Genomic DNA, 19,255 nt, shown 5'->3' with positions numbered 1-19,255 from the left:
TCCTAGCCTTTTAGGTCAGACCCTCTTAGAAGGTGAAATTGATAGCCAATGGTATTGTAGTAGGGCCATGCTACATTTTTTTTCTGAATGAATAATGAAAGATCAATTGCCCCCAAATCCCTATCACTGTGCACCAGGTTGGTAGGTATTTTACCCAAATTGTTCATTGCCCTCTAGCCCATCCTCCTCCTTCCGTGAGACTAAATTATGAGTAAGGTAATTACTGATAATTTCTTTAGCCAAATAAGATGTCCTTTCTTTAGCCAAATAAGATGTCCAGGATTCTTAGATAATTGTTGCTGCTCACTATGGCTATGATAATATATTGTATCATTAGTTATAAAGAATGTTTATTGTTTAAATCTTGGTGATGCTAATGTTCTAGTCCATTTCTTTCAAATGCCTCATCAATAGCTTTGCTCTACTCAGGCAGCCTGCTGGTACTTCCTTCTCACATCTGTTCTTTTCCCCTTTGCCCTTCACTCCAATGTCCCCCTTGATGCTTGTGAACTCAGATTTAATACACTGCCGTTGGGTATGTTTGTGTGATATGCCTCTTTATATGCTGGCCTGGGGTATGATTTTCTGAAGTTATAAATCCTTTTAAGCACCCCTGCATTTTTCAAGTCACACACCTGAAAGCAGATGCCCAGTCCCGACTTTGGAGTCAGACTGGGCAGACGGGCTGGAGGCCCATCTGTCAGCAGCTCTAAAACATCAATGAAATAAATCGGAACCATGTTGCTCATTTAATTCAAATTTCCACATAGGCCTCCTTACAGGGCTGATGAAGTAGTCCCTGTTCCCGCCAGAGTGCACAGAGCCCGGGAGAGGATACTCATTGTGCGTCTTCTTTGTGTATCTACTTACCTCAGCCTAATAAATGCTACATGTTGTGCCGAGAAACCCCACGTGTCTGGCTCTGGCCCTGCCTCATAGAATTGCTCAAGTTCCGAGGACCAAAAACCCTGGTGTTGAAACCAAGGCAAAGTACAGTTGAGGAAAAATTTATTGGCTACTTACCTTTGCAACTTAGTTGTAATTTCTGAATAGTTTTATGTATATTTTATTCCCTTTTTTCTCCCCCCCCCCCCCCCCCGAAAACGACTTACAGCTTTTCGAGAAGTAGAACCAGTAGACCTTCCTAACTGTAATTTAGTGAAAGGAATAGGTAAGTATGTGAGAGAAGGAAGTATCTTATTTGAACTTGCAGTATGATCTTGCCATTTATGTAATTAGGACACCTGTTAAAGTTTGTTCAAAAATTAAACTGTGAACCAGAAGAGTACTATTAAATCAGGTAATTTAAAATAAATTACTTTGGCCTTCACTAACACATTGCCAAGGTGTGGACTGTGGTGTTTTGATCATTTGTTTTTGTTTGGTCCATTTAGCAAAAACAATGGAATGTTTGATTATATGATGATATAACCTGAGGAAGTGGCAGAGGAGAGATAGAAGAGGGAGAAAGAGCAGTGAGTAAAGGGTCGATTTTTAGAAAGCCCTCCCACACCTTTGCAATTACCACAAGGCTTCTCCTCCTGCTTCTCTCCTTTAATATCAGGGAGGAAAAATTTCCCCAGAAGCTCTCAGCAGATTTCCCCTTGGATCTCATTAGTCAGAGCTAAACGACCTGACTGGTGCCCTAGCTGCAAAGGAAGCTGGAAAAGTAATTATCAGGCCTCCTGTGTAGGAGGCAGGCTCAGTCAGCAAACATAAAAGGGCAGGGGAAGAGCAGCTGGTAGGCAACCAACAGGGAGCGTCACAAGACTTGAGTTCCCATCTGGTTTCAACCAACCAGCTTTGTTATTCGTGGACGGCTTGTTTGAGATCCATACTTAGGTTGTTTTCTGTTTTGTTTGTTTGTTCTCTTTTTCCTTTTAGAATTATTTACGTTAGTTGCCTAAGGTTAGAAAGGCTAGACCAGATGACTTATTCAGTTAGCATGTAAAGCTTGGTCAGATATCTCATAGTGCAATATTTTTCTAGAAAACAAATACAATATTGATAGTAAATGTTACTAGATATTTGAAAAACAAACTCTCCACTAAGAGTATCAATACAAAACTAAAAGATCTCATTTGTTTCTAGACTGGTTGAAATGTTTAAAATGTACACGTATTTAAAGTATGACTTAGTGATATTTTACCGATATTTATAATTAATAGTAAATGTATACTCTGCATACAAAATATATTCCCATTTTAACTGACACAATTAGATTTTGCTTATGTTTCCAATGTGTTTTTCAAAGAGTTTATTTGATTTGGAATTCTTAAGAATCAATATATATTGGTAGTTTACTCTGTGTCTTTAAAATAAACAGCAAGCATTTTTCAAATTATTGCACCTTTTGCACATTTTGTGAATTTCCATGAACTTTAGATGAGATTTCAGACTCTGAGGAAAAACTTCTAGTCTATCAATTTAAAACAAATATATTAAGTGTAAATTTTAATTACACTTAATTATATTAATGTCTTTTAATTTTTATATAATCACATTGGTCAATTAGACAAATAAAGGAAAGGATTACTTATTTTGACCCTCTGAAAGAGAGCTAAATATGTTGCCCCCTTTTCAAGTTAGGAGCGTTAAAAAAAAAAAAAAAAAAGGACCACGAGCTTCCTGCAAGCGTGTGAAACAATATGTTATCTATTCCCTTTCCTGGCAGAAACGGGCTCTGAAGACTTGGAGATACTTCCTAATGGACTGGCTTTGATTAGCTCTGTAAGTGTTTCAATCGACCCTTTTCTAGAACCAGTAGCTTAAGTCTTTCATTTAAGCCTTCTCTGTACCGATGCTTAACTTCAAATGAAATGAGCAGCCCTATGGCTCCCAAAGCCAACTGTATATGCATTCACGCTGGTGTTATAATTATGACCACATGTGTTCCATGCACATTTGCATCCTGGTGTGCACGCTGAACTCTTCTTTTATCTTATCTTCCATTGTAACAGTCTGTGAGCCCAACGAGTGACAGTGGCTCCCCATTCAACTGTCTATCCCTCGAAGCACTTAAATGGTGTCCTCAAATATTGGCTAAGCTAGACTACTTTTATACCTCTTCACATGTCAATTAGACTTTTAGCTTTTTGTACTTTTCAGAGTAAGTTCTTTAATTTAAAATTGCTGATAGGTTATTCCATCATTTCCCGACTTTGAAGAGAGAGTCCACCATGTTTGTGGAAACGTGCGTACAGATCACTGTGGTAGTCATACAGCTCAAACAAAAGGGGTTGACCATCGAGGCTTGGCTGAGGGAGTTCAGAGGATACGGTATACAAGTCATCCAGCTGCTGAAGACCCTTTGCTGCCGGTTGTAATTTATTTAGTCTAGTTTTCTCTTAAGAAGATGGAGGACTTGTCAGCCTCTACAACAGTCTCCGGCAAACCTTTTTCAAAGCACCAGAATACAGATTTTAAGCAAAATTTCATATAGGGCCCCACTGTCTAAACAAGCAAGAGCTGTATTGTCCTCACTGAAGGGAAGGCTCACTAGACTTCCCCTTACCTCTGTGCCTAGATGCTTTCAAGAACCTGCAGGGGATGGTCTGAAAACCATAAACAATGTTCTCTCCGTAGTCCTTGTTGATATTGTTAAACGCCTTTAGTAAATGCCTCTGTGGCCTGCTCTTCCATCTTTTATCTTTCTCAGAGGTTGGTAGCTGTGATATGAGACACATATGACTTCGCTGCTCATCATGGGTCTGTGCCTGGGGGTGAGGGGTTCCCTGATGGAGCATGTGGTCTGCAGAGCTCTCGTGGGCCCATTGCACACACCACCCAAGGGGCTCCCCATGTGACCTTGTTGCATGAAGCAGACAGAGTGAACTCACAGGCCATCTACCACCTCCATCACCATTTGTAATGGGCCTGGTTTTTCTCCTTCATTATTTACAAGGGATTAAAATACCCTGGAATAAAGAGCTTTGACCCCGATAAGCCTGGAAAAATACTTTTGATGGACCTGAATGAGGAAGATCCAGAAGTGTTAGAATTGAGGATCTCTGGAAGTAAATTCAATATGTCTTCATTTAACCCGCATGGGATCAGCACATTCACAGATGAAGGTAACAATATGTAATGTTTCTTAGAAATAAAACCAGATTTTAAAAAGTTAACCCATGAGTATTTCTTTTCAGCAAACTAAAGTATAATCATGGGTAATGTTTTCATTATGCATTTTAAACTTACCCCCGACATTAAATAAATGTATGGTAACTACTTCAATACCTGAGAATGTTAAAATATTTAAGTTTCCTAAAGCACCTAATTTTTAAAACTACTGCCAACATTCACATCCCTATAATTACTGTAGTCAGCCCTAATAGGATGGGTTTTCCATTTTAAACCATTTTACAGGCATGTACAGGAATAGATTGTCTAACATAAGGCACCTGCAGCCTGTAGATCCACTGACAGAAGCTCACCGTGGTCAGCTTTGGCTCCCTGTCCACTGGTTCCTGTTTTGTCTTCATACTGTGTCTCCACATGTTAATATGTTGCCGCCCCTCTCTCCATCCCTTACGTCTTCAATTCAATTTCTTCGTGTGTGTGTGTGTGTGTGTGTGTGTGTGTGTGTGTGTGTGTGTGTAGCCATTGCCTTGGTCTCTACGTTAATTCTTAACCCCAAATTGCACACGGAAGCACCGGTGAAGTTTTAAACAGCCTGGTGCCCAGGCCCCAGCCCCTAATATTCTGACTCAGTCCGTCTGAGGGGAGACTGGGAGGCAGTACCTCTGAAAAGTTCTCCTGGTGATAAAAATGTAAGGCTAGGTCTGAGGGCCATGTCTACACCCACAGCCTCTACCTCCTCATCACACAATCCCTTCTTTAGTCCTTATTCCAGACTTTACCCATTGGGGGTGGCTAAAATCACTGCTTTGAAAGTCTTCAGTCCTTACTAACAAACCCCTCTCCCTTTCCACTCTTCTCCTCTTTCTTCCTTCATGTCCTCCCTTCCCTTCCTTTCCTTCCACTCCTTTCCTATCTCCTTCCTTCCTCCCCCCTTCCTCCCTCCCTCCCTCCACCTTATTTTATGCTGTTTACCACTTGCTTCTTCAAGTAACTTGCTTCTCTCTGCAGGTTTTCTCTCCTGCTCATTGTTTTAGAAATCTCTGAGCATTTTCTGAAAGACTGCTCTTTTGCCTCTTCTTTATTTTCTCCATGTCAGAAAGTTCAACCACGTCACAACTAAACTGTGCCTTCTCTCTAGGAGAACACCCCAACGGGCTATTCTTTTTTTTCTTTTTTTAAAAATCAGCTCTTCAGTTCCATTCCTTCACCTTACTAGATACTTCTATTTGGTATAACCACTTTGCTGTAGCCACTTTAAACTCAAATGTTGCAAAATGATTTTCTATCTTCTGACCTTCCCTTCATCACTTTTATCCCATATGACTTCCCTTCATATATTTTCCCTTTCAATGATCTCTCTATGTATTTATCAACAGTATATTTTTTTAAAAAATATTTTAAGTGCAAAGAAATATAGTATTTGGTGTGTGTATTCTCATTTATTTTTATTTTTAAATATATTTTTATTGATTTCATAGAGGAAGGGAGAGGGACAGAAAGATAGAAACATCAATGATGAGAGAGAATTATTGATCGGCTGCTTCCTGCATGCCCCTTACTGAGGATTGAGCTTGCAACCCGGACATGTGCACTTGACCAGAATTGAACCTGGGACCCTTCAGTCCCCAGCATGACACTCTATCCATTGAGCCAAACCAGCTAGGGTTGTGTGTTCATCCTTTTAAATAAAAACTAGAGGTCCGGTGTACAAAAATTATACACTCAGGGGAGGGGGGATCTCTCAGCCCAACCTGCGCCCTCTCATAGTCTGGGAACCCTCAGGGGACATCCTTAGAGATGCCATGGAGGCAGGAGAGGCTCCTGCCACTGCTGTGAGCCCAGCTTCTGGATGAGCAGCGCTCCCCTATGGGAGCGCATTGACCATCAGGGGGGCAGCATCTGCCCTCTAGTGGTCAGTGTCCATCATACTGACTGGTCATTTCATGGTTCGGTTAATTTGCATATTAGCCTTTTATTATATAGGACTAGAGGCCCGGTGCACAAAAATTTGTGCACTCGGGGGGAGGGGGGTCCCTCAGCCCGGCCTGTGCCCTCTCACAGTCTGGGACCCCTCGGGAGATAACGACCTGCTGGCTTAGGCCTGCTCCTGGGTGGCAGAGGGCAGGCCCAATCCCTAGGTCCAGCCCCTGGTCGGGCTCAGAGCAGGGCCAACTGGGGAGTTGGGGCGCCGTCCCCTGTCATGCACAGAGCAGGGTGGATCAGGAGGTTGCGATGCCACCTTCAGTCATGCTCAGGGTAGGGCCAATTGGGGGGTTGGGGCACTGCCCCCTGTCACACTCAAGGCAGGGTCGATGGGGAGGTTGCGGTGCCACCCCCTGTCACGCACAGAGCAGGGCCAATCAGGGGGTTGGGGCGCTACCCCCTGTCACTCACAGAGCAGGGCCCATCAGGGGGGTTGGGGCTCCGTACCCTGTCACGCACAGAGCAGGGGCCATCAGGGGGTTGGAGAGCTCCCCCTTGTCATACACAGAGCAGGGCCAATCAGGGGGTTGAGGAGCTCCCCCTTGGCACTCACAGAGTAGGGCCGATAGGGGAGTTGGGGCACTGCCCCCTGTCACACACAGAGCAGGGTGGATCAGGGGGTTGGGGCGCCGCCCTCTATCACCCATGGAGTAGGGCCGATCAGGGGGTTGGGGCGATGCGACTGTTACACTCAGGGCAGGGCCAATGGGGAGGTTATGGCTCTACCCTGTCACACACAGAGCAGGGCCCATGGGGTGGGGGGGGGGGGGTTGGGGCGCCGCCCTCTATCACCCACAAAGCAGGGCCGATCAGGGGGTTGGGGAGCTCCCCCTTATCAGGCACAGAGCAGGGCTGATCAGGGGGTTGGGGCGCCTTCCCCTGTCACCAACAGAGCAGGGCGGATAGGGAGGTTGTGGCCCCGCCCCCTGTCACACACAGAGCCACAGGGCAATCAGGGGGTTTGGGCGCTGCCCCCTGTCATGCTGATCCTGGTGCCGGAAGGCACATTACCCTTTTACTATATAGGATAGAGGCCTGGTGCACGGGTGGGGGCCAGCTGGTTTGCCCTGAAGGGTGTCCTGGATCAGGGTGGGGATCCCCACTGGGGTGCCTGGCCAGCCTGGGTGAGGGGATGATGGCTGTTTGCAGCTGGTCACACACCCTTCAGGGTGGGGATCCCCACTGGGGTGCCTGGCCAGTCTGGGTGAGGGGCTGAGGGCTGTTTTCAGGCTGGCGGGTGACTGAAGCTCCCAACCGCTCCTTTTTTTCTTTCCTTTTTTTTATTCTGGGCCAGCTTTAGCTCTGGATCCAGCTCTGAGGCCTCTGCTGCTGAAAGCAGGTATCTGGTTTGTTTGGGTTCTATAATCGAAACACTGTATCAACTCCAGCTCTGAGATCCCAGCTGTCTGAAAGCAGGTTTCTGGGGTTTTGTTTAGCTTCTATATTTGTAACAATGTTTCAAACTGCAAGCTCAGAGGCCGGCAAGGCAGGTGGGGAACGTTGGTTTCCTCCTTCACTGAAGCAAGCAAGCCTCATGTTAGCTTCAAGTTGCCTGGCTGCCGGTCTCCATCTTGGCTGGCAGTTAATTTGCATATCGCCCTGATTAGCCAATGGGAAGGGTAGCAGATGTACGGCTAATTACCATGTTTCTCTTTTATTATATAGGATGGGGAAATACTACACAAACCCTTCTATAAGTCACTTTTGCATTAAACACTGTGCTCCTTTCGATGACAGTGCATTTAGAGCAGTGGTTCTCAACCTTGGCTGCACATTAGAATCACCTGGGAATCTTTTTAAAATCCTGATTTCTGGGCCTCATCCTCCGGAAATTCTGTTTCTTTGTTACTAATGTTGTTGCCCCACCCCATAACAAAGAAACAGAATTTCCGGAGGATGAGGCCCAGAAATCAGGATTTTAAAAAGATTCCCAGGTGATTCTAATGTGCAGCCAAGGTTGAGAACCACTGATTTAGAGCTACTTTGCAATGGCTGTGGCTATTTGGTCTGTATCTAACTCTATGCTCATTGCAAACAATGCTAAAATAAATATTCTTCTGCATTTATCTTCTGTGAACATTTCCTTAGGACAAATTTCTAAAGGCCGAGTTTGCTATGCAAAATATTAATCTGGGTTTTAATCCTTACTTATGTTTGCTTTCTGACTTCCCCATTCCTAGGACTTCTGATATTTCCAGTCAGATGCCTCTCATATCCTTTCCTACCTTTCCTCCTGGCCCAGTCCCTTTTCTCCACATGCCTGGATTGCTGCTGCAGCCTCAGGTCATGTTACTCTTTGGTTCAAATCCCCCATGAGTAAAACCTGGATCCTTACCCTGAGATCTAGCCAGACTAACCTTGGCTCCCTACCTCTATGGCTTCAGCCCTCCCACTCTCTCTGTCAGTCAGTGTACTGCAAGCACAACCTCACCATTAAGCGAATGTGCCAAGGAAGCTCCTGCCTCAGGCCCTTTGCACACTCTCTTCCCTCAGCCTGGAATACTCTTTCACCAGATAGTCATATGGTTTCATCTTGTATTTCAGTTAGGTCTCTGCTTTAATATTACTCATCTGAGAGAGCTTCCTTCACTCCCATGAAGAAAACTTCATTACACTCCATCCCTTTATTCCATTTTATTTTCTTTGTATCACTTAACACCAACTAAAATAAATACTTGTTTGTGGAATGAAGAACCCCCTAGCTGGCCTCTCTGCTCCAGTCTGTTCAGTTCAACCTACTAAATTTTCCATTGTTTTCCTTTAAAAACCTACTTGGTCATGTCAAAGGTTTCCATAGATTTACTGGTTCTTAAGGCAAAGACTATAATCTAATTTCACTTGCCACGTTCTTGGCCACTTAAACCGGGGTCTTTCATGTCCCAAAGTCACACGGACTCACAGTGTGGCTTCCCTTTGACACTATCTTGCAGGTGTTCTTTTTATGGAATTTATCATCTTTCACTGTTAAATTATACCTGAACACACCTTCTCATATTGGTATTCCCCACCTCTTTTAACTCAACTCTGCATCTCGCTGAGACCATCTGCAAGAGAAAGTTTAACAAGCTCTTTGGAGTTTTAGTATCAAGCACCGCTCATTCTTAATTTAAGGTTATTTTTCCCCTGGTGGAGTTTGGAGTTTTCAGAGACTGTCACTGGTTCCTCCTTTAGTCATTTCTCTTTGGAACAATCGCAAATGCTTCTCTCTACAAAGAGATGAAAATAGTCCATCTGCCTGACACCCTAAGTACCAGTTGGAGGTGGGTTGAAATTGCTTTTTGGAGATAGTTCTGACAGCTGAAAGCTCAGTTAATGTTTTGATTTTTGTTTTTAATCTCTTCTCAGATAATACCGTCTACCTGCTGGTGGTGAACCATCCAGATGCTAAGTCCACCGTTGAGCTGTTTAAATTTCAAAAAGAAGAAAAATCACTTTTGCATCTGAAAACTATCAGACACGAACTTCTAGCTAGGTACTGAAATTTATCTATTTCTATTTCCCTTTCATTCATTTTTAGTTTTTCCTTTTGGTTGGGGGATAAGGAGGATAATGGCTCTTCACCCCTCCCTTCTAATTATCACAGACTCCTCCAAATGTTCAGTTCTGCAGAAACTTTTGAGGCTCCAAGCCCCCCAGAGAAGATCCATTCCCTGTGGCCCCTTTCCCAGGCAGGCTGGATACTGGCTTATGACTCCTGGCCTCTGCTCTTTGCCAAAAACAGACTTAGTATTTCAAACCCAAACCAGTTTCATAGATGAATTTTGCATCTTGAATGTATTTATTTTTGTTATTTATTTTTATGTTTTTTGAAAAATGGAATCTTAGATGTTTATATGAATTAGAAACATATGCCTAAGAGCAGATCTGAAAGCAGAGGCCTCCAAGACCTTCCTGCACTGCCTCTACTTCAGTGAGGTTGCACATGATTGATGAAATTGCAGGTCTGTGGTAACACTCAGCTCCATCCTGGGCTCCCGGACCACATAGCATATGGAAAAAGGACACAGGCAAGGACCCCCATCAACCCTACTTCTTTGCTTACCTTAGGATTTGATTCATGAGGCAAGTGATGGATTTGGGATAATAATCTGACACTAGCTTCCCAAACAATTTTTATCCTCTATCATTATGGTTTTCTAGAAGCCCAAACTCTATTTGAATGACTTACATGCAGTATTCAACTATCTCAGTATTTGTAAATCTAGATTTCTTCTAAACCGCCTGTTACTTACATGCAGGTACCTAGCCAAGCACCTGGCAAATAATTTGCACTCAGTGTTACCAGTGCCCTTTCCTCTCCTTTCTTACCTGGTGGTGTTGAAGGTGAAGAAACAGATTGGAGAGAAATTGAGTCACTGGATGAAGGTCAATCAATCACATAGTGGCCGATGAGGAACTATGGCCCAGGTCTTCTTCTGCATCCCAGGGATGAGTGGAAATTCAGAGAAGAGCTTTTATGGGAGAGTTTATTCATACAATCGTTCCATAAATATGTTTTAGAAAGAGAATGAGGACACTGAGAATGTGCCAAATACCAAGATCTAAATTAGGGAAAAGTATATATAGTAGGAGTAACATAATGAGCTTTAACTATGTTAGGTGCTGCAATTAACCAATTTAAACAGGTTATTTTATTAACTTTTTACAAATGCCTTCTTGTTTAGGTTTCATTCTTTTACCAGTTTGGATTTTAAATACTTGCAGCCTGGAGTATTTAACTTGCCCCAGACGCCGCCATCAGTAAATGGTACAGCTGAGATTTTAATCCTGGTAGCTTGACTCTGGAGCTGGTGACCTGGGCCACTATGAAATAGTGAAAACCTATTTGTTTCACCATCTCATCTTGGAGATTCAGATTTGTCTAATTTCCCAGGATTTTTTTTTCTGGGCCAATTGCAAAAATATTGGTCTTTGGCAATGTCGAACCAAACTGAAAATAACTCCAGTGCCCCAATTCATTGCTCTCTCCACCCAAGGACTACCCTTGTATGTTTTCCGCATTGTATTTAGTCATTGTTTATAGCATTAATTTTTGATTTAAGCATGTTATTATCAATAAGAACACAATGGTCATTATTGGTCATTTAATTATATACTAGGCATGGTGCCAAGGGCTTTGCATTCATTGTTGCAATTTTTTCTTACTGCAGCTTTTGAAGGTATAGAGTGAAAACTGAGGCTCAGAGTTCAGTGACATGCTGTGACCCCACAGACGATAGCAAGCAAGTCAGGATTCAAATGGATGGGATGCCATCCAGTGTTAAAACTATTGCTCGAAACCATTCTCCTCTGCTCCTTTGCATGAAAATCAGCAAGTGATTGTAAAGCATACTAATTTTGGAAATGTCCTTTTAAAAAAGAGAGAGAGAGAAAGCCTCTAACTTGCAGGTTTATGCCTGAAGCCTGTACAGACTAATCTTAAATTCTAGACCTTTCTTTTTTTTTTTTCTCATTTAGTGATAGTGGCTGCCATTGATTGAGGGTTTAGTGAGTGGCAGGCTCCTTGCAAAGCACACGCCAGGCATTGTTCATTGTAATTCCCACGGCAACTCCACAAATTAAGATTCTGACCCTTAGTCTTATACTAATGAGCTGTATGACTTTGGGAAAATCGTTTAACCTCTCTTTACAGATGAGAAAACTGAGGCTTTGTGCACTTATCTAACTCGCCCAGGAGCCCAGAGCAACGTCAGCGCTGATGTGCTGGCCATTAGGGCCTCCGCAATAGAGGAGAGATAATTCTCTCCCAGATAATAGCTCCAGGAAACTTCTGTCACCTCAATCAGCAAAGAATGACTCACTTATGTGTTTGCTGTTGTACCTATTAAAGCAGAGAAATAGACTCATATATCTTAGATTTTCAGTAACATAGAGAGAATCAAAATCCGAAAGGAAAAGAAACACACCATAGCATCCTATTTCTGAGTAGCCTTGTTCACGGACATTTTACTCAGTTTAGAATCATGAGACCTTAAAGCTGGAAGTGACTCTGTAAAGCGGAAAGAAATCAGTCCATCTCTTCCTCCTTTTACAGATAAGGAAACTGAGGCCCTGACTTTGTGAGATGATTGATTTTCCTGAAGTCACACAGCAAGAGTAGCAGAGCTTTAACTAAAATGCAAGTTACAGTGTTGCCACTGTTTTTTCTCTTGTTTGAGGATGCCTTGGATGTTCTCTCTGAGAATAAGTGCTATATGAGCATAAATAAGTTTTGCCCTGATAATGAATGATTCCTGGCCTAATTTAATGTCTACTGATTTTAGTATCTAAACACACACACACACACACACACACACACACACACACACACACACACCATAGCACTATTAAGATACAGTAAATAGGACTTTTATATTGCATTGTAATCACCTCTTAGCATTTCTTTTCTTTCTTTCTTTTTGTTCACCTGAGGACATTTTTTAGAGAGAGCAGAAGGGTGGGGTAGAGACAGAGAGAAACATGGATGTGAGAGAGGCACATCCATTGGTTGCCTCCCCCACATACCCCAATCAAGGTTGGGATCAAGCCTGCAACCAAGGTACGTGCCCTTGACCAGAATGGAACCAAAGACCCATCAGTCCGCAGGTTGACGCTCTAACCACTGAGAAAAAATGTGGGCCCTCTTAGGGTTTCTTAGAGTAATTGTTGCCTTTGAGGATTGTATAGGTGGGGCTGATTTCATATTAATTCTCTTCCATAACAGGTCATGTGAAGGCTCCATCCCACATCTTGACTTAGGAATAGACATTAACGAATGCCTGTGCATAACCCTGTAATGTACAGTCCCTTCATCTGTATATGTCCTATGTGTGTGTTTGAATTGCAGTTTAAATGATATTGTTGCTGTGGGACCCGAGCACTTTTATGCCACAAATGATCACTATTTTGTTGACCCCTGCTTGAGATCCTGGGAGTTCTACTTGGGTTTATCATGGTCATATGTGGTTTACTATAGTCCAAATGAAGTTAAAGTGGTGGCGGACGGATTTGATTTTGCGAATGGAATCAACATTTCACCTGATGGCAAGTACGGAATCTTTTAAAAATGTCATGCATTTCTCCATATTCTCATTAGATACCTTTTGAAGATATTCTTTTTCTAAATTATGTGATGCATTTTAACATGTTATCTTAGTAAGAGGAAATTAAGAAAAATGTAAAATAGCAAATTTTCAGAAGGTAAAAGTTATCAAATCAAAATTTCCTATTTTGTGAAGACATACTTAAAAAAATCTTTTTGTAGGGGAAGTACATTTCAAAAGGGTGAATAAGCATTTAGTATTAGTAAATATTACTGTGATTATTGTTTAGTATTGCTAAAAAATACTGCAATATTTAGAACGACTAAATAATACTGTGACAATCACTTAGTATGACTGAATAGCTTTGCTTTGAGGGAAGATTTTTTAGTGTATAATGAGATTAACAGTACGTAGGTATATGTGCATATATATATGCCAGTAGTGCTGGTTTCTGACAAGTTAAAGAGCTTGCACCAAAATGTAAATCAAGGTACTGCTTCCTTCATCAAAAAAGTGTTACGATGGGAAGAAAAAGCCAACTCAGCAGTGGGCTTAGTGATGTAGCTGATTTACATTATTAGCTGGTGGTGGCCCTGAAACAATGCACAGACCAGCATTAATCTGGTGACCACACTTTGGGTAGCACTGATATATATATATATATTATATATAATAAAAGCCTAATATGCAAATTGTCCCCTCAGGAGTTCAACCAACCAGGAGTTCGACCACTTGCTATGATGTGGCTGACGATCAGGGGGAGACACGGAATGAAGGAAGGCCCTGGCTGGCAGCCAGAAGGCTCCGATAAGCCCCTGATCTTGGCCAGGCCTAGGGACCCTACCCATGCATGAATTTCATGCACTGGGCCTCTAATATATATATCTGATGTCTCTATCCATCTATTCCCTTCCTCATCTTGTATCATCACAAATTTCAGGGGGATCATAAGAGAGATAAACAGATGTGTGAGAGAAACATCAATTGGTTGCCTCCTGTATGCACCCTTACTGGGCTGGGAATTGAACCCACAACCTAGGTATGTGCCCAGGCTGGGAATTGAACCACCAACCTTTCAGTGTATGGGATGATACTCTAACCTACCGAGCCACATTGGCCAGGCCAGTGACATATTTAGAGAAAGCAACATGAACAGCTTTGCAATTATTCATATTGTCTCCTGGTCTCCAAAAATAGCAGATAATCAAACAGTCGTTTCTTATTTTGTCCCGAGATCACTGTGCTTAGACTGACCACAGGCCTATATGATGAGTGTGGCGTTGCACTGTGTGCAAAATACTAAAGCCACGGGGTCCAACCAGTCTCAGCGTAGGAGTGGAGGAAGACTTCTCTCAGATCCAGGACCAGCATCTTGTCTTCTCTCATACTTTCTTTCTCTGGCTTAAAACCAGGAGCTGATTGTCAAAGGGCCTTCCTGCAGTCTGTTGGGGAGAACCCACTATCCTCTGACATGCAGAAGCTGGGGTTCGCCCCTATGTTGACAAACTAAGAGAAGCACTGCAATGCTCTATCTCTCAGATGTAAGAGCTGGTGTGTAGGGCTAAGTTCCTTCCCTACTGATAAGGGTCAACTGGGTTTCTACCCTTAGAAATAACTTCACAGGATTAAAACTCCTGTGTGCACTGTAAACTCATTAGTGCTTTCAGAATTTGATGAGTATTGAGAGGGGTTCCATGTTCCAGTCTCTAAGCCAAGTTCTTCTCGAGGAAGAGTTATCACAACTTCACTGTCATCTTTTGGATTGCATCACTTCGAGTGCTTTGATGTAGCTCTTTCTTCTTTGAAGGTATGTCTATATATCTGAACTTCTGGCTCATAAGATCCATGTGTATGAAAAGCATGCTAATTGGACTTTAACATCATTGAAGGTAAGATATATTAACACTCTACGTTTGAAGATTGATAATTAGATTCTAATTGATTTGTGAAATTAAGTGAGGACAAAAGGATTGTCTAATTGGAGTGGGTGAGAACCAATTTTTTACTCCTTTATTAAGAGCCATCAGCATCTTATGTATTTGTTGTTCACTTTTACTTGGCAATGGAGCTGGAAGCAGCCAACCACACATCTCACCTATGAAACTTTGATTTTTTTCTACTCTAATGAATTTTAAGCTTGGCATTGTCTTCTTAGTCCTTTCTTCCTTCCCTTTTTCCCTCCCTCCCTTTCTCCCTCTCCCTCTCCCTTCCCTTCCTTTTCCTTCCCTTCCCTTCCCTTCCTTTCTCTTCTCTTCTCTTCTCTTCTCTTCTCTTCTCTTCTCTTCTCTTCTCTTCTCTTCTCTTCTCTTCTCTTCTCTTCTCTTCTCTTCTCTTCTCTTCTCTTCTCTTCTCTTCCCTTCCCTTCCCTTCCCTTCCCTTCCCTTCCCTTCCCTTCCCTTCCCTTCCCTTCCCTTCCTCTCTCTCTCTCTCTTTCCCTCCTCTCTCCCTTTTTCTATCTATCCCTCTCCCTCCTCTTCCTCTCCTTTCTTCTTTCCTCTGCCCTTCCTTTTTTTTTCTTTCTATGTTGATGGAATAGTCAAGACGTTAAGACTTCTCTCAGATCTAGAACAAGCATCATGTCTTCTCTGTTACTTTCTCTGGCCTAAAACAAGGAGCTGACTGTCAAAGGGCCTTCCTGCAGCCTGTTGGAGAGAACCCACTACCCCCTGACATGCAGACTGGGGTTCGCCCCTATGTTGACAAACTAAGAGAAGCACTGCAGTTAAACTTGGTGTTTAATATGACAGAGATCTCCACAAAATTTATAAAGCCCAAGTACTAGCAATGGCCATCCAGTGCCCCAGCAGCCCATCACCTTGCTGCCTTTGTTGCCAACCCTTGTCCCTCTGCTCCTGCCTCATATTCCTGGAGCTTGCCTGGCAGGGCCCTGCCTCAGGATGGGGCACTGTCCCCTCTGCTCGTGAGATCTTCCTCCAGAACCTCCATGGTTCTCTCCTTCATAGCATTTCAGATTTTACCAGAATATCACTCAGTGAGACCTCCCCAACTGTCTAATGTACAACTCTGCTCCCTCTAAACCACACACACACACACACACACACACACACACACACACTTCCTATCTCACGGAAGACTTTATTTTCCCTCTAGCATTAGTAATAAATTTTATTTATCTTCTGTTAGCTGCCTCTCCCCCAGGGTATAAGCTCCACAAGGACAGATTCCCCCACCCCCATTTGCTCCTGGAAGAGTTCCCGCCACCTACTGGGCGTTCAACAAACACTTGTTAAATTAGTATGATGGTGCTGGGCGTTTCAGGGGCCATTTTCTACCCCCACCATGGTCCGTTTTGAGATTTGGGTCAAAAGAAGTAAAAACACAAGAGAGAGGAAAGAGAAAGTAAGAGCAAAGGGGAACATTATGCATGTAATCCCTGCCCCTGAAAAGCAAGACGTCTCTCTCCCGCCATAACTGCCCAAAGCAGGAAGCGCTGTCACCAGGCGCTGTGACCGTTCCCACCAGCACATCTGAGGAACTGTCATGAGAGGCTTCACTCCAAGAAAATTACCCCGAAGCACCATCAAATGTAACATTATGTCTGACATTAGAAGTCATTGGCCGGGCTAGTTTGGTATTAGCTGAAGTAAAATGGAATTTCACACACTCATATTCGCTGAGGGAATAAAAACAAACTGTGGTTATAGCGATACCTACTTCTGTCAACTGGAAGTTAAAGGATTTTCTAAGAGTAGATCCCAATCCGAATATACATTCAATGCACAATGATAAAGGCACGGCTGCTGCCAAGGCAAGATTGAGCGCAAGGCGTATTTCAGGTTTGGCTTCCACATTGGGCAACAGATCATGCCTGTTTCCTGACATAACTCAGTTAAGACTACCCTTGCAACTGAATGTTATTCTTCTTTTGGGAGATTCACATTAATTAAACCAGTTAATTAATACCTGGAGTGCCAATAAATTTGATAAGATAGCTGAGACTGATCTCGGAATTTTCAATGAGATGTGGATAGGTCTATGTCCTGCCAAAGTTTGGTACATGCATACAGTGAAATATTATTCCGTCTTAAAGGAGTGAAGTACTAATGCATGCTGCAATATGGATGAGCCTTGAAGATATTATGTTAAGTGAAATAAGCTAGACACAAAAGGGAAAATAGCGCAGGATCCCACTTGTATAAGGTACCGAGATTCAGCAAATTCACAGACAGAAAGTAGAATCGAGGTTACCAAAGGCTGGGAGAGGGAGAAATGGGGAGCTATTGGGCACAACTTCTGTTTGGGATGATGAAAGTTTCCAGAAATGGATAGCGGTGATGGTTGTAAGACATTGTGAATGTATTTAATGCCACTGCGTTAAAAGACAAATTTCACATTATGCATATTTGACTACAATATAAATAATCCCTCCTCTCCCCAAAAATCAAGACAGCCAATGAATTAGTCCCACTTCAATGAGTTGCAATTATCAAAAAAATGGGATATTTGTTGACAAAGGATACAATTTCCCTCCAAAAGAATAGTTCATTAAGTTTCCTTGACCCAGGAATGTCACATTTTCCAGTTGGCTTTAGAAAGGCGTGCAAAGTGGCATGTGCGTGCATTGCGGTGCGTTAGTACCACTAGGAATCACAGACTGCATGGCAGGAGCCCAGCACAGGCTCCCCACGGGCCCCTCAGCATTCCCTCTGCAGGAACCAGGTCTGCTGCTGACTCCACTCTCTCCTTGCAGGGCACGTGGAGGGAGCTCCGGAGTTGTGTGTTGAATGAATGAGACCCCAGTCTTCTGAGTGCCCTTCTCCCACTCTCACCCTGACTCCCAATTCTACAGGCTTTTATCTGCCATGGAATTCACCGATTAGCTATTACCCCTTCCAAAGATAATAGCGGAGTCCTGAGACAAACATTTCCCTCACTTAAAGAAAGTAACTGATCAGAGTAGAACGGCTCTGTGATAGCTGGGGCTTGGTCTGTGAAGAAGGCCTGTGGCTGCTTTTGACCAGCGCATGCTCACTCAGCCACCTCCTTTGGCCAGCCTGGCCTGTTTCCAGGGTATGAATGAGCGACGGTTTTGCAGGAAGGTGAAAGGGAGACTCTGCCCCGATGCTCAAGCCCTCTAGTTCCTTCAGGGACATGTGGGGATGGCTGTCATTTTGAGGAGGAAGCACAGGCCCGGGTTGGCTCCCCGCAGCTGCCTGTCCACGCTCTGGCCTTTGCAATGTGTTACTGCCCCTTATTACAGGGTCTCTGGGCACTGAGGTATGCTGGTCTCTGTTGGAGGTACACGGTAGATATTGCTTCTCCAACTGAGCGTGAGAGGCAAACAAATAGATGTGATTTCTTCCCGGTAGAAGGCAGCCAAGATGATGAATGGAGGAATTAAGAATCGTTGGTATTATTTATGATCCTGGTGCAAAGCCTCGACAGCAATCTGTGCAGTCATCACATGCTTGCAACTTATATTTAGAAAATAAACAGCAGAAGAGCAGGGAGTTGGATAATACCAGGAGACTAAAGAAGAAACTTCTTCCCAATTCCAACGCAAAAATTAGACCCAGAGTGATCATTTGTCCTCTGGCTTCACAGCCTACGATTAGCCATTAAAGAAGAGCCTACATTTCATTGACATTCTCATGAGAGAGGAACCTATACTTCCTGGTTGTTTTCTAAATGCTTATCAAAGTATCATCTGTACATGCCGTTTCAGAAATGAACTGTTCTATGCTGCACTTCAAACATGTTTTCCCCTTCAGTTTTAGGGTCACGTGCAGATGTTAAGTCCACATGATTTTATTTAAATTTTCATAGCCTTTGTTGGCTTTCTGTATTCCCCGCTCCCTCATCTGTCCTGGAAGCTGATGGAATTCCCTGGGCGCTATTGAAAGGGGCAGAACTGCTGTGTCCCTGGAACCAACAGTGGTGACCGAGGACAAGACAGTAGCTTTCCCTGACATACTGCTCAATCATCTCTCAATGTTTTTTCTCTCCTTTTCTCCTTGTTTTTAATCTGGAAGTCCCTGACCCTTAACACACTCGTGGATAACATATCCGTGGACCCTGTGACAGGGGACCTCTGGATTGGGTGCCACCCCAATGGCATGAGAATCTTCTTCTACGACCCGGAGCACATTCCCGGATCAGAGGTTAGTTTGAAAAGTGAATTACATCAGCGATTTTATTCCCAGATGTTC

General features: G+C 43.2%; 1 protein-coding gene across 1 annotated transcript in view; it reads left to right on the top strand.

Moving 5' to 3' along the window:
- Window positions 1–19,255, top strand: part of PON1 (paraoxonase 1) — a 35,458-nt gene that overhangs the window by 13,094 nt on the left and 3,109 nt on the right. The window contains exons 2-8 of the mRNA XM_059712366.1: window positions 1,101–1,171; window positions 2,675–2,730; window positions 3,905–4,073; window positions 9,409–9,535; window positions 12,890–13,090; window positions 14,893–14,974; window positions 19,079–19,207. Of these exons, the coding sequence (XP_059568349.1) occupies window positions 1,101–1,171; window positions 2,675–2,730; window positions 3,905–4,073; window positions 9,409–9,535; window positions 12,890–13,090; window positions 14,893–14,974; window positions 19,079–19,207 (835 nt within the window). The remainder of the gene's footprint in view (window positions 1–1,100; window positions 1,172–2,674; window positions 2,731–3,904; window positions 4,074–9,408; window positions 9,536–12,889; window positions 13,091–14,892; window positions 14,975–19,078; window positions 19,208–19,255) is intronic.

This window comes from Myotis daubentonii, chromosome 10 (assembly GCF_963259705.1).
Source record: "Myotis daubentonii chromosome 10, mMyoDau2.1, whole genome shotgun sequence".
NCBI classification, from domain to species: Eukaryota; Metazoa; Chordata; class Mammalia; order Chiroptera; family Vespertilionidae; genus Myotis; species Myotis daubentonii.
Note: the sequence above shows the minus strand (reverse complement) of the source record. Positions and strands in the feature narration are given on the sequence as shown.